We start from the raw sequence: 13,959 nt of genomic DNA on the forward strand, positions 1-13,959 counted from the left end.
GAAATAAGGACTGGCTTCCCCTGAGTATTCTAAGCTAAATGACTAGAAGGCAAAATCTTTATTAAATTATACTTGATGCTTAATTTATGAAACACAGTTCAAAAGTAACTAACCTCCAAACCAAATTCAATTTAAATGAGAAAGAATACCTATTCTAATTAAATAAGTTTTTACTCACTTTAAACAAATCCTTTCCCCCATTCTGTTCTGTCCTGTCCTGTCTGATAGCCTGTCTTGCCTTCTGTGTGTACCAGCAGTGCCCATGGACTCACTCAGGGAGCTCGGAGTGGAAGAGGGTGACTGCAAAGACCGTTTTTTGGAGTCACCAGCAAATTGGTGAACTTACACTTATTCCAGTATAGCTGGTAATAAAACAAAAGTTGGTTTGTGCCATTGTCTTCTTTTACATTCTCTAATTGTTATCTCTTAAAGTGAATTTTAAGATCGTTTTTTCAGGAAATCCTTTATGAAACTGTAAATAAAAGGTGGTTGGACTTACTGTGACCTTGGCCATTTTTTAAAATCTCTGAGCATTATTACTGTATTTTGGTAAAATTGGTATTCTACTTCAGATTCTGATGAGGATCAGGTGATATAATTCATATAAGTTATTTTAGCATGGTGGAGGTGTTCATATAGTAAAAAGTAATTAGCCAAGTCTTCGTCTTTTTTTTAGTATAGTTGGGAGTCAGTGACTTAATCCTTATTATAATTTTGTATACGGAATCCAATAATACATGCAGCATTTTGACATAACGTACTTTCTACTCTCCAAACGAGAATCTTTATTTTCTAAGTGATAACCATAAAAACATTCATACAGTAATGTGAAAGTTAAAATAGTCCCTGTAAGCCCATCTCCCAGAGGTGACTGTTAATACTTGTTGTATCATTACAGTTGACATATAAATTATTAGCTTAAGGTTTACAGCATAGTGATTAGGCATTTATATAACTTACAGAGTGACCACTCTGGTAAGTCTAGTGCCATCTGACCCCATACATAGTTATTACAGGGTTACTGACCGTCGTCCCTGTGCTGTGCTTTCCATCCCTGGGACTGGCGATTTGTACTTCCGTTAATTCTTTCACACCCCACCCCCTGAACCTGGCAGCCATCTCTGTTCTCTGTGTAAGTGTTTCTGTTTTGTTTTTTGTTCATCTTGTTTTCAGATCCCTCATGTATGTGAAACCACATGGCGTTTGTCTTCCTCTGTCATACTGACTTCACTCAGCATGATACCCTCTGGGTCCATCCATCCTGTTGCAAATGGCAAGGTTTTATTTTTTAATAAAAAGTCGTACTCCCTGGTATATGGGCCACTTCTTCATTATCCGTAATCTCTCGATGGACCCTGAGGTTGTGTTCGTGCCTTGGCGATTGTGAAGAATTCTGCGGTGAACATAGGAGTGCCTGTCTTTTCAAGTTTTGGATTTCTTTGAATATATTACGCAGACATGGAATTGCTGGGTCATACGGCAGTTCTATTTTTAATTTTTTGAGGCGTAACATTTTTTTTTTACTACTTTGTGTCTATCTTAAAAAAATACACATACTTAGTATAATGGGATCATACATTAGACATTCTTTTCTGTATGCTTTGAAAGCGCTTTTTCAGGAAGGTGCAGCTACTATTAAATAAATCCCTTATAAGATACAAAACGGCTGCTGAGAACAATCATGAAAATAGGATGGACATTTTAAAAAATATATTTTTATTGATTTCCGAGAGAGGAAGGGAGAGGGAGAAAGAAACATCAACGAAGGAGAGAGAGTCATCAGTTGACTGCCTCCTGCATGCCCCCTACTGGGGACTGAGCCGGCAACCCAGGCCTGTGCCCTGACCGGGAATCGAACCGTGACCTCCTGGTGCACAGGTTGATGCTCAGCCACTGCACTGTGCTGGCCGGCAGGATGGACATTTCTGTAAGACTTGCTGTTTCCTAGTTTATGTGAAATACATCAACAGTTTTGCACAGTTGTTAATTTTGGCAGTTTAAGGGAGGGCCGTGATGTTGTATTTAATTTGGTGGTTTTTCTCTGTGCTTATAGTTCTGAAACAAATACAGTTTAACCTAAAAAGTAAGGTCCCATCTAGAGAATTATTGATAGCTTGCTTCTTTTCCTGCCACTTTCAAAGCAATTAAATCAGATTTAATTTCTGTTGTTTGAGTAAGCAAAACATATTCCATTAAATAGTGCATATTCTCTAATAACCTGCTTTTTAATGCACCTGCTTTCTATACCTTGTGAATGTGGCTTTTTAAAGCGAGCACAGTGAAGTTACATTATTCTCCGTGGGTTTTGGTATGCTTAAAATATCTTTAAAGCTTTCCCGGTATTTAGTGAGCCCTAAATTAGAGGTTTCTTTTAACAGGAGAGCTGTGCTGACTCAGGGTGCATGACAGCCACCTCTATGCAATGGCATTTGTTCTGACGTGATAAACACACCCTGATGTTGCTGTGTTAATACTTGGTGAGCATCATGTCAGTAGAAACTAATACTTTGTTGTGTAGGACCTACATAAATAACTCAGACCTCACTTTGCTGTTGGTGGTAGCGTGCCAGGGAGAGATGATGGCCACAGCGAGGAAATAATAAGAGAGCTCGTTTAAACTTTGGTGGAAAAGGTGAAAGCTCTCATCTTAACTTTGCTTATAAAATTTATACTATGTACATCAAAGCGTAGATATTTATAAGTAGTTGGCTCTTATTTCAGAAATTAATGGAAAATGTGAAATTTTAAAAATGCAATAATAAATGATACTATAACTTTCACTTTAGCTCTAGCTGTATTACAATAACATAATTTTTTTTTTTTTTACGGATTTAAGTGTAGGGCAGAAAGAAATCAGATAGATGCCCAAATATAATGTGTATCGCATCAGAATAGCTGGTTGAGCAATTAGGTTAGCTTCTGTAACACTGAGTACAGGGCATGTTTCGTATGAAAATTTTTTCAGTCTTTAAATTACAAATCCTGAAAATAGTACTTTCATGCATTTTATTTGTATATCATTGATAGTTTTTTGTTTACTACTGAGCTAGTAAATATTTCTAATATTTCCCAATTTTTATTTTTTTGGTTTAAATTTGTTGAAAAAAATTTAAGCCAGAAAGTGAAATAGTGCTGTATTTTATTCTTTCATCTAGTCTTCCAACATTGCAGTATTAAATTTAGGCACAGTTGTTATCTACCTTGGGAAATGATCACTTAATTTTATAATTTAGATTTCTCACCTTTTATTTTTCTATTCTATATTATTCACCTTATCTTGAATTCCTACATTATACTTTCCATAGAGTGGTTGGTCTGTTAGTTAATCCAGTAGTTGAGATTTTAAAAGAATGTGTGAAATGTTAAGGTGGCCCAAGGCGGGATCACATCAGTAGTTCAGGTGTAATAAGAGTGATGGTGATGGAAAAGCCAAAGGCAGAAGTGAGCTGAGGCTTACAAAATGCAAGAATGATTCTGAAACAGAGCTCTTACTAGATTTGCAGGTAGACGAATTAAGGAAGGGAAAGGCGGGTGGGGCCTATGAACAGAGCGCACAGCAGCTGTGCAGCGGCTGCTCCCTCTCGGGAGCCGGGCCTACTGGCGGGTGCTCGAGCTGTCGTTGGAAAAGGACAGGAAAGGAGGACAGCTGGCAGCGGAGATGCCGTGTGGATACTAAGCAGCAAGAGCAAACGCACTTTTAGTCCCGAACAGAAGCGGTTTTTAGGACATTGAGATTTGAAAAAATATGGTACCTGAATATCAGTTCAAGAAAAAAATGGAAAAATGAGAGGGGCCTGGATGATGGAAAGGTGACTTTTCCCCAAAACTGAGAAGTTTATATTCTAAACAACCTGTTGGTTCTAAAACAGATTATTTCCTGTTTAACCTGATAGGTCCACAGGGAGGCTCAGGGCCTAGTGTAGCTTGAGGCTTCATCAGATCGTCGATCAGCTGTGTGTGTATTTTGGTGTCCAGGCTAGAGAAGTGTGTGTTCTGTGAAACTGCAGTTAGTTGGATCCTGGACTCAGAAGAGTCGTCCCTAAGGAATGTCAGCTGATAGACTCACATAAATCTGAAGGGTATGGCTAGTAGATAAGAACCACAAAAAAAACTGTGATGGTCTCAGTAGACGTGCAGCTGTGGCCGCATCAATGGTGGAGGCCGGGCTCCGCACCGCCGGCATGTCAGAGGGCGCTGTGCTCACCGGAGAGGTAAAGGTATTGCACGCACGGTGGAAGGTGGGGTGCTTGGCACTGGAGGTCGGCAGCCTCAGTCTGCGTACTCAGCGGTTGTCAGGCAGGATGTGTGTGGGATAGAATTTCCCATGTTAGAAGGGACATAGACAAATGGCATGTGTCTAACCGAGTGGGAGGGTTTAAAACTAAGCTACTACTCACATGGGTTAGAGAAGAGGACACTTAGATATTACAGGACTCTATTTGTAGGGCTGTCACCTTTTTTATGAACTTCGGAGTGTTGAGTGGGTGGGCGGAGAAATTTTAGGAAAGATTTTGGTTCAGTAAAATAACTAACATTTAAGAACTTCAACGGTGTCTAAAACATATTGTCTTGGTTTTGGGGATATTTGGGGGTTAGTGTAGCAGGAATATTTATTTATTTATGAACGTTAGAAAACTGATTTATTACTGCTGTTGACGTTTTTTAAATTAAATTTATTGGGGTGACATTGGTTAATAGGATCACATAGGTTTCAAGTGTAGATTTCTGTGATACAAGATCTGTATATTGCACTGTGTGCCCACTACCCGAAGTCAAATCTTCTGTCACCAAATATTAGGCCCCCTTTACCTCCCTCCCCCCGGCAACCACCACCCTGCTGTTTGTGTCCACAAGTTTCAGTTTTGTATCCCACGTACGAGTGAAATCATGTGGTTCTTAGCTTTTTCTGACTGGCTTGTTCACTTAGCACAATATTCTCAAGGCCCATCCATGTTGTCACAAATGGCAGAATTTTTATACTGGTGAGTAACATGTTTCTGAGCATTTAGTTCTCTGAACCACTGCTGTCGTTGGATATAGGTAGTGAGTGTGGAGATGAGGGGACGTTTGAGCATTATCATGTTATGTTTGATATAACTGAAGAATATTTGAAACATTGGTTCTGAAGCATTCCTGTTTCATAAATGAACATCTGTGAGCCCACCACCTATGAAGGAACTCGAGCATCACCCATACCCACAACATGCTTTTTTGGTTGTGATTATATCAACTTGATATCAACCAAAGCTCTGATCACCAGGATTTATAGAATGAAAAGTTTTGGAGACAGAACTTTGTAAAACATGAGAGAAAAGTAAGTAGAGTCCTTGTATACTGAGGTGGAAACCAGTGGATTCAATCGAGTCCTTAGTAAGCAACCTCTATACGAGGTGCAGGCACATAAAGGTTAAGCAAGAAACTTGTCTAAAATCACAAAGTAGTTACTGTTAGAACTCGAATCAAAACTTGTTCTAACGTGAGGGTTGTAAATAACATGCCAGGAAGTGCTAATGATTTCCTGGCTAGAAAGCGGCTGTTACTGAAGGGCAGTACTGTTTCTTGGCCGGTGCATCCACAGTGAATCAGTACAGTCCTTGATCACCTTTTGTTCCTGTGCACACTGTTTTGTGTATAATTTGTGTTCTATTATTATATTGAGTGATATATCTTAGGGACTGAAAGAAACATGATAGAAAGACTTTAAGAAAAAGTAGACTTTGTAATTACTCTGTTTGTGCTTTGCTTTGCATAACCCCTTGTCATTAGAATTTCTCTCCTCTTGACTTTTCTCCTGACCGGCGCCTGCGGCAGTCCTGCTGCCCCTCCTGCTTTGGAGCTGCGGCTGCCTCTGTGCCCTTCCTGTTCATACACCCTCGGTTATCTGTTTGTTTGTATACCTTCCCTGTTAGACTAAGTCCTTTGAGAGCTGGCACCATTACTTGTTTGACTTGAATGCCCTAGGACCTAGCTCACCCCTCCCTTCATTCACCCGCCCGTCTGCCCAGCCCACTGAGTATTAATTGAGGACCCACTGTGTTCCAGGCAGGATTCCAGAAGCTGGGAGATCGAGGGTAACAGATTCTCATGGGACTTTCAGTTATTAAGGAATCACACAAATGTTTACAGAAATATAACAAGTTGTAAATATATCTTCCATTATATCACCTAATTGGATATAAGAAGGTTATTGGGTTCTGTATGTTTATATGTTTTAATCTAGGCATCTGAATTTTTTCTTTATAATTGATTCTCTTGGTTTTTCTAAGTTTGATAAAATTATTTACGTGGAAAATCATCCCTCCCCCCCAACTGTTGTACTGTTATGGTTACTTACAGAGTTTTGAATATTGAACTATTTCTGCATTTATGGTGTAAAGTCCACTTTGTTTTGACACATACTCCTTTACTGTGCTGGCGGGGCCTCTTCACCTAGGGTGTCTGCATCTGTGCTTACAAGCAAAGTTTATCTGGGCTCCCTTTCATGCTGTCGTCGGGTTTCTGCATTGGAGCTTATTAACTTTGCAGCAAGAGTTGGGCAGTTCAGAGGATTTAAATGTAATAAATTAATACTGAAAGTGCTTTTGTATAGAGACTGGGACTGACAGATAGGTGTGTAATTTCAGTTAGGTTAAAACTTTCTAATTCCCTTTGGTTAATTGTTGTAATTACCTAAGCAATCATTTATGTTTCAATTATTACTTGGTTGTTGAGAACTTGATTTGAGAATTACTGTCATGCTAAATTTAAGAAAAACACTAATTTTTGATACTGGACGTCTTTATGAAAGATTGTATTATGAAACTGGAAATATAAAAAATAAAGAATTGAGGTCTTGTCCTTATGTAGTTCAATCCAAGATACCTTCTTTTGATTTTTAAAAAATTTTTATTTGCTTTCAGAAATAAACATTTGTTTAGCTCTGACAGGCAAATTATTTTTTGAGAAAATCTGTTACGAAATGCATTTTGCATCGTTGAGGCAGAAAGTGGATTAGAGTATAGTTTTCATGGATAAGACATTATGACTAAGCAATAACATCGTTGATGCCTTCTTGCTGTGTTGGATTTTATTTAACTTAAAGTGATTTAAATAACTGAAGAAAATTAAAGTGCACAATCATATTTGATAGTTTCTTAATAACAACAGATTGAAATTCCATGTTTGGGAAGCATACAAAATGCATTTTAAAAATAAAAAGAAGATTTCATTTTTAAATCCTAAAGGACACAAAACCTTTCTCCCAAGAGGGATGTAATCTATAGCGCAGAGAGGTGGTTACAGAGGCGTCCAACTAATTTAATGACAGCCCGTATTATCACATTCCAGTGGTCAGGAGCCTATCACATTCCAGTGGTCAGGAGCCTGTCCTCTAGCACAGTGTAGAAGCTTAAAGAATTCTTGAAAGATTTCATCAATTTCTTTGTAGAGGACTTGATTCATTAAAATAGATTTCTCATACTTTGTTTTAAAGAAGTATATTTATACCCAGGATGCATATGCATCTGAAGTAGGAGAGAGCCTTTGGTACTAAGTTTTGTCTGATAGGCATTCTTACGATAGTTAATTGACTGAGGCTATCATTTGGAATTACTGGCCCTATGTATGTGTGGAGAAATCAGATAAATAACACATCTGTATCATAGTGGATAAGAACTTGGGCTCTGAGGTTAGTTTTAATAAAACATATTATTTGGTACATAAATTTGATTTCTGGTAGAAATAAATTGAGGCTACAGTCCTGTTAAACAGACTTCATCCAGAGAATAGTCGAATAGGTCAACAGTTCTTTACTTCTTTGAGTTTTAACACTTTACCAATGAAATCCTCCCCTCCCCTTTCTTTTTTCCTGGACTAGCAAGAATATTTTCATCTAACACATTTAAAATTTTTGCTTTCAACAGAAATTAGCAGAGTACGGAAAGACATGTACAATGACACGTTAAATGGCAGTGCAGAGAAAAGGAGTGCAGAGTTGCCTGATGCGGTGGGACCTATTGTTCAGTTACAAGAGAAACTTTATGTGCCTGTGAAGGAGTACCCCGACGTAAGTATATTTTGTTTTATTCAATATTTCTTCTGCTGCAAATACTTTGGGAAGTGATGTATTTGATGGTAAACACTTAAGCATTGTGAGCTGTTTTAAAAGAATTTCATGAGAGGACTAGAGGTGTGAGTAATTTGGAGTGGATAACTTAAAAAGGTTCTAAATATGTTTTCATTTGAATACTGCTTGTGTCACTTTTGGTAATGCACATGGTGAAGACTTAGTTTTATTTTTGTTTTATTTTTTTAATATCTTTATTGATTTCAGAGAGAGGAAGGGAGAGGGAAAGAGAGAGATGGAAACATCAATGATGAGAGAGATTGAAACATCAATGATGAGAGAGTCATTGATCAAGCCCGCAACCAGGCATGTGCCCTGACCGGGAATCGAACCCCGATAGCCTGGATCCTAGGTCGACGCTCAACCGCTGAGCCACGCCCAGCCGGGCAAGACTTAGATTTCAGATCAAGGCAAGAGTTATGTGAAGCGCTTTGGCCTGAATGTTCGAGAGCACGAAGTACAACTCTTGGCTCATCTTTGACCTGACCTCAAAGAAGCCACAGCCTGGGCCATGTTGTCTTTTTATTAAAATGAGAGTTTGGACCATGTGAGAGCTAAGGGTCCTTTCAGCTCTAAAATTTCTATGTCAACCACTGTTTGCAACTTATTTTTTGTTCTGAATTCCTTGTTCACCTATTCTGTATGAGCATTTTGTTTCAAATAGCCTCTGTGTCCTGTGCCAGTTAACTTATAAATAGCTCCAAACTCTGCCTTTTGTTACAAAGCCCTACTTGATATGGTCCTTTCTTTTAGACTTCATGGTAAATGATTTTCCCTCTTCCTCAATACACTGTGTAGTTACGTTGGCTCTTAGAACAAGTTGAGCCTCCTCGCAGCCTAGAATCTTTATGTTAGCTGTATCCTGATCTCTGCTGGCTGACTGCTTGTCATTAAGGTTTTAGCTTAAATGTCACTTCAGAGAGGCCTCCCCTGACCATGTTATCTAAAAGCAGTTGGGTTACTCATTCTTTCACATTAAGTTTATTTCTCAGCAATAGCTTTTATTATCTGATATTTTTCTTCTTTATTTTTCTTTGTCTACCGAGCAAGATATTTAAAGGTACTTAAATCAAGAACGTGTTTTTGTTATTAATTGCTGTATTGCAGGTGTGCATGACACTGGACATAATAGGCATCAAGTATCTATTGAGTAAATAAAGGCAAATTGGTGGCTTTTCCGCTGTCTTTCAGAGGACTTTTCCAAAAGCAAATACAGGAAAGAGTTGGTGGTGTAAGGCCGAAAATTACGTGTACTCTTAAAATTCAGTGATTATATTGATAATATACTAATCTAGAGAAGGGAAATAAATGTCTTAAGTTGGAATAATGGAAAAAAGCTTTGATATTTCACTAATTGCCTTTCCATTACAATTTCCTATAAGTCTAATACATTTACTGTTATAAGTATTTTTGGTTGCAAATATACAAGAAAGAATTTGCTGGAAGATAATTGGGTGCAGTAAAAAGGATTACAGGTGGGAATCAGGGCAGCTGTGAGAACCTCAGTAGGAGTTTGAACCTTCTCTGTTGAAAGCCTTGCTCTTAACATAATGTGGAATCTGTGCCTCCCAGACTTTTACCGTAACTTCAGATTCTTGGGAGGGAGAAGGTAAGTTTTCGACCAGTCTGCCATGACTAGGGACCTGATGTTGTCTACGTAACTAGACAGGACCGCTGTGGGCCTGCCCTGGGGATTAGGCTGATTCCTGGAGATGGGAAATTGTGATTTGGGCAGCTGTCTCAACTGCAGTGTATTGTTTGGTGTTTCAGTGGCCTTCTCATCTGCTTGTTTAAACTCTGAAGAATACGGTTTCAGCCTTAGTCATTAACATGGACTTCTTTTAAGACCTTGTTAGAGCATTTAACTTGGGTCTCCTTGGTCCTTGTTCTTCTTAAAAACAAACACACACAACATTCTCTACATCAGTGGTTCCTAAAATGTGATCCCAGGACTATGATATCCACACCTACTGGGAACTTGTGAATGTTCACGCCCCACCCCAGACTAGTTGAATCAGAAACCCCAGGGGCGTAGCCCAGCAGTCTGCCTTCCCAGCCCTATAGAGGAGTCTGATGCACACAAGTGTGAGAAATGCTGCTCTCCTGTATCATTGGAACAAGCCAGGCAGACAGGTGATGACATGTGGTCGTTTGCTGGGCTTTGCTCCAGGATACAGGTAGAGTGGGAACTAAACAAGGTCTTTGCTTTTGTGAAGCAGACATCACAGTGGCAGAGACAGCGAGCAGATGAATATTTACTTCAGGTGCAGTCAGTGCTCTGGAGGCAGCTAAAGCGGGGCTGGTAGGCCATGGTGCCGATGCACTTACAGTCAGAGGGTCTCACAAGGTGAAGGGGATGTGGAGACATCAACAGAGTGATGGGGAGGGGGCGTGAAAGCCACCTGGGGGAGAACATTCCAAGAAGAGTGAAGAAGCGCAGTGACTCTGGCAAGAAGGTGAGCTTAGAGAGCGTAGAGGCCGTGGGCCCCGGTGGGTCCCCGTAGGGATTTCAGATACTGTTCTGAGGCAAATGGGAAGCCATTCAGATGTTTTGAGCCAAGGAATGACATGATCTTCTTTGGGTTTTAATAGATTCATTCTGGCTGCTGTGTGGAGAAAGGCCTTTGGGCGATGGTGGCAGCAAGGAGACCAACTAGGGAGTAGAGGAGGGAGCTTGAGCAAGGGGACTTAGAAATGCTTGGATCCCACATAGATTATCACCTTAAAGCCAGTAGGATTTGCTGATTGGATAATGGAGTGTGAAGGAAAGTCATGAGTAGCTCAGAGGTTTTATCAGTTGGAGTTAGGGAATCGCCAGTTCTGAGCTAGGAAAGACCGAGGAGGAACGGGTTAAGGAGGGGGGTTCAGCAGTTCTGATTTACAGGTGTTGAGTTTGAAGTCAAACATCCAGGTGTGAGCATGTCCAATAGACATGTGGGTATGTGACTTGTAGACGACTCTTTGCACTCCAAAATGTCTATTTTAACAAAGCTATTTAAATGAGAATTTTAGTTATAATTTATGGGAGAAAAGAAATGAATATAAAACCATTTTGGTCCTTAATTTAAAATTTGTTAAAAGAATTTAAGTTTGGCCCTGTCCAGTGTCGCTCTGTTGGTTGGGCGTTTCCAGTGCACGGAAAGATTGTTGGTTGGATTCCCAGTCAGGCACACGCCCGGTTGTGGCCTTGATTCCGGGTAGGGGTTGTGCAGGAGGCAGTAGATCGATCTTACGCTCTCACATCGATGTTTCTCTCTTCTCCCTTCCTCTCTCTCTCAAAATCAAGAAACTGTTCTTTAAAAAAAAAAAGAATTTGGCAAAGTTGGGATCGGCACGTAGTTTTTAAGTTTTTCTTCTTTCTTTGAGGTTATTAATTCACACCAAAAGAGTGGTACTGTTTTGTCGTATATATTAAGAACTTTACCTCACCTTAAAAAAATTGAATAATATTAAACAAAACGAGAGTCTGTGCCAGATTTGATGGTATGGGAAATACTTATTTCAAAATTATGAATTAGATATTGGCCAAAATTAAACAAATATTATTTCTTCATGCTCTTGTTTTTTCCCCTCACTTATGTCTTAGAGGTTATTACATATGTGCCCCCCCCCATATGTATATAAGCTTGACTTTGTGAGTGGATTCATTCCATTTGACTCAAAAATGCTTTTATTATTATTAAGGTTTCAAAAGGCCAATGGAGCATAGTTGTCAAAAGTGTGGATTCAGACCCAGGCCCCTGGCTGGCTTTGCTGTTTGTTTTCTGACTTTGGGCAAATTACTTATCATTTCTGGTCCTCAGTTTCTTTACCTCTGTAATGTAGATAGTAATAGAGTTACTTTTTCACAGGGGTATGGAGAGTTATAAGTGAGTTATAAGTGAGCTTATATATATGTAAAGCGCTCAGAGGATGCTTTTATGCTAAGAGTTACCAGGATGTAAGCTCCACGAGGGTGAGGGTTTTGTCTGCTTTCATATTTCCATTTACCCATCTGGTAAATGTTAGATGGGCAATAAATACTTTGCATATCTGTGTGAAAGCCTCACTCTTTCAAATATTGGTAAACCTTTAAAAAGTTTCATCTGCACATAGCACCTTATTTATAGAAGTGTTAATTTAGAGTTGTTGTTTTGAGCTTGGCTGTGTATAGCTCTGGTATGGTAGGAGAAGGAAGCCTTAGATTCCGTGTTTGAGAAAGGAGTGGTACTGTGTAATGTCCTTCACTGTGTTCTTGAATCAGTGGCTTGATGTGGGAACCGGAAAGTAATGTCGGTAGCCTATTGAAAATGTCCTCTACTGTGTACCAGTCACATCCTAGGGGGACTGGGGGAGATATTAATTCAGTTGAGAAAACAACGTAGTGGGGATAGTAGTGGGTTTTTGAGCCAGACTGGCCTAGATTTAGAATCCTGGCTTACCCCTCACTGGTGATATTTGTCAACAGGTGCCACAGTGACGCTCCATAATAGGCTATCCTAAAACTCGGCATCTTAAAATAAAGCAAATTGATTTCTGTGCTCTTGAGTCTGTGTGTATGTTGGTTGAGGTTCTGCTGATTGGGCTGAGCTGAGGTTATCCAGGTCTAGGCCGGTTGCTGGTGGGTATTCCTGTTGGGCTCAGCCCAGAGGGGCAGCAGCTACTTGGAGCTTCTCTTTTTGTGTCAGGTCACTGGAGTGCCAGAGACAAACCCAATTGCTTAAGCAGGTGTAAGGCCTCTGCTTTTGTCCCATCCACTAACATTCTACTAGCTCAGCAATTGTCAACTGGGGAGGTTTTGCCCCTCCAGGACATTTGGCAACATCTGGAGATTTTTTTAGTTGGCAAAATTCAGAGTGGTTACTAATGGCATCTAGTGGGTAGAAGCCAGTTGTGCTGGTAACCATCCTCCAGTGCACAGAACAGCTTCCACAACAAGGAATTAGCCCGCCCAAGATGTAGGGAGTGCTGAGATGGAGAAACTGCGTGATCAGGGCATCTGTTCACAGTGAGAAGGAACTGGAATAAGGATTTGCTGAAAATAATCGAGACCATTCCGTTGGCTTTGTGCACATGTTCCTTTTCAGGAACCTGTTCTCTGGTCTGTGAAATTCCAAGGCCTCTCAGAGTTGTTGGGAGGAGTAAGGTAACAAGTGTGCGGCATCGATAGAGTGTTCAGTATGGTTCCTGTGGCTGAGCAAGAAAAGCAGTCCTGCCCTGAAAGAGCCCACAGTCTTATATGAAAGGTAAAAGGTGTTGCATTAACTTATTTAATACTTTTAAAGTTTATCATACATTCATAAAATGACAGACATGAATGAAGATAAAGTTATACATAGGCCATCAAACTGGTAGTTTGGCCCGTTAAGTTATTAAGGACTTGTTTGAATCTCTGCAGAGCTTATAAGCAGTGTATGAATGGATTTAACTGATTGATACAAGTAAAAGATGTTATGTTTCAGTGAGTCAGTAATATTTCTGTCATTAAATGCACCTAGTTTTCAATTTTGAATTAATAGTTGTTTTATAGGATCTAACCATGTGGTAGATAAGTTTCAAATATGGCACGGTCTAGCTGTTAGGGATATTAGTTCTGTATACACTCGAACGGGTTAGAGTGTATACTAAACTGTTTGCTTGGGACGTGATATGATGAAACTATAGTGAGACTTTTCCCAGATATTTTAGATGAGGATAACTGTTTTTCTGATGTTTGTAAAATGGGTTTTACTTTTGATTATAGCCTTATAAGGTGTGTGTTGGGTCTAAGCTGTCACGATGACATGTGTCGTCAATTGTTTTGTAAGTTGGATAAATGCCTTTTCAACTATTTTTTCAAGCTTGTAGGATCTCAGCCTGGCAATTGTAATAATATA

General features: G+C 39.6%; 1 protein-coding gene across 4 annotated transcripts in view; it reads left to right on the forward strand.

The window, feature by feature from the left end:
• The window catches only part of QKI (QKI, KH domain containing RNA binding), a 120,128-nt gene that overhangs the window by 26,713 nt on the left and 79,456 nt on the right, over window positions 1-13,959 (forward strand). For all 4 annotated transcript variants that reach the window (XM_087817740.1, XM_087817737.1, XM_087817738.1 and 1 more), the window contains exon 2: window positions 7,902-8,044. In XM_087817740.1, the coding sequence (XP_087673866.1) occupies window positions 7,902-8,044 (143 nt within the window). The remainder of the gene's footprint in view (window positions 1-7,901; window positions 8,045-13,959) is intronic.

Source organism: Miniopterus natalensis, chromosome 5 (assembly GCF_054644295.1).
Source record: "Miniopterus natalensis isolate mMinNat1 chromosome 5, mMinNat1.hap1, whole genome shotgun sequence".
In the NCBI taxonomy this organism is placed as follows: Eukaryota; Metazoa; Chordata; class Mammalia; order Chiroptera; family Miniopteridae; genus Miniopterus; species Miniopterus natalensis.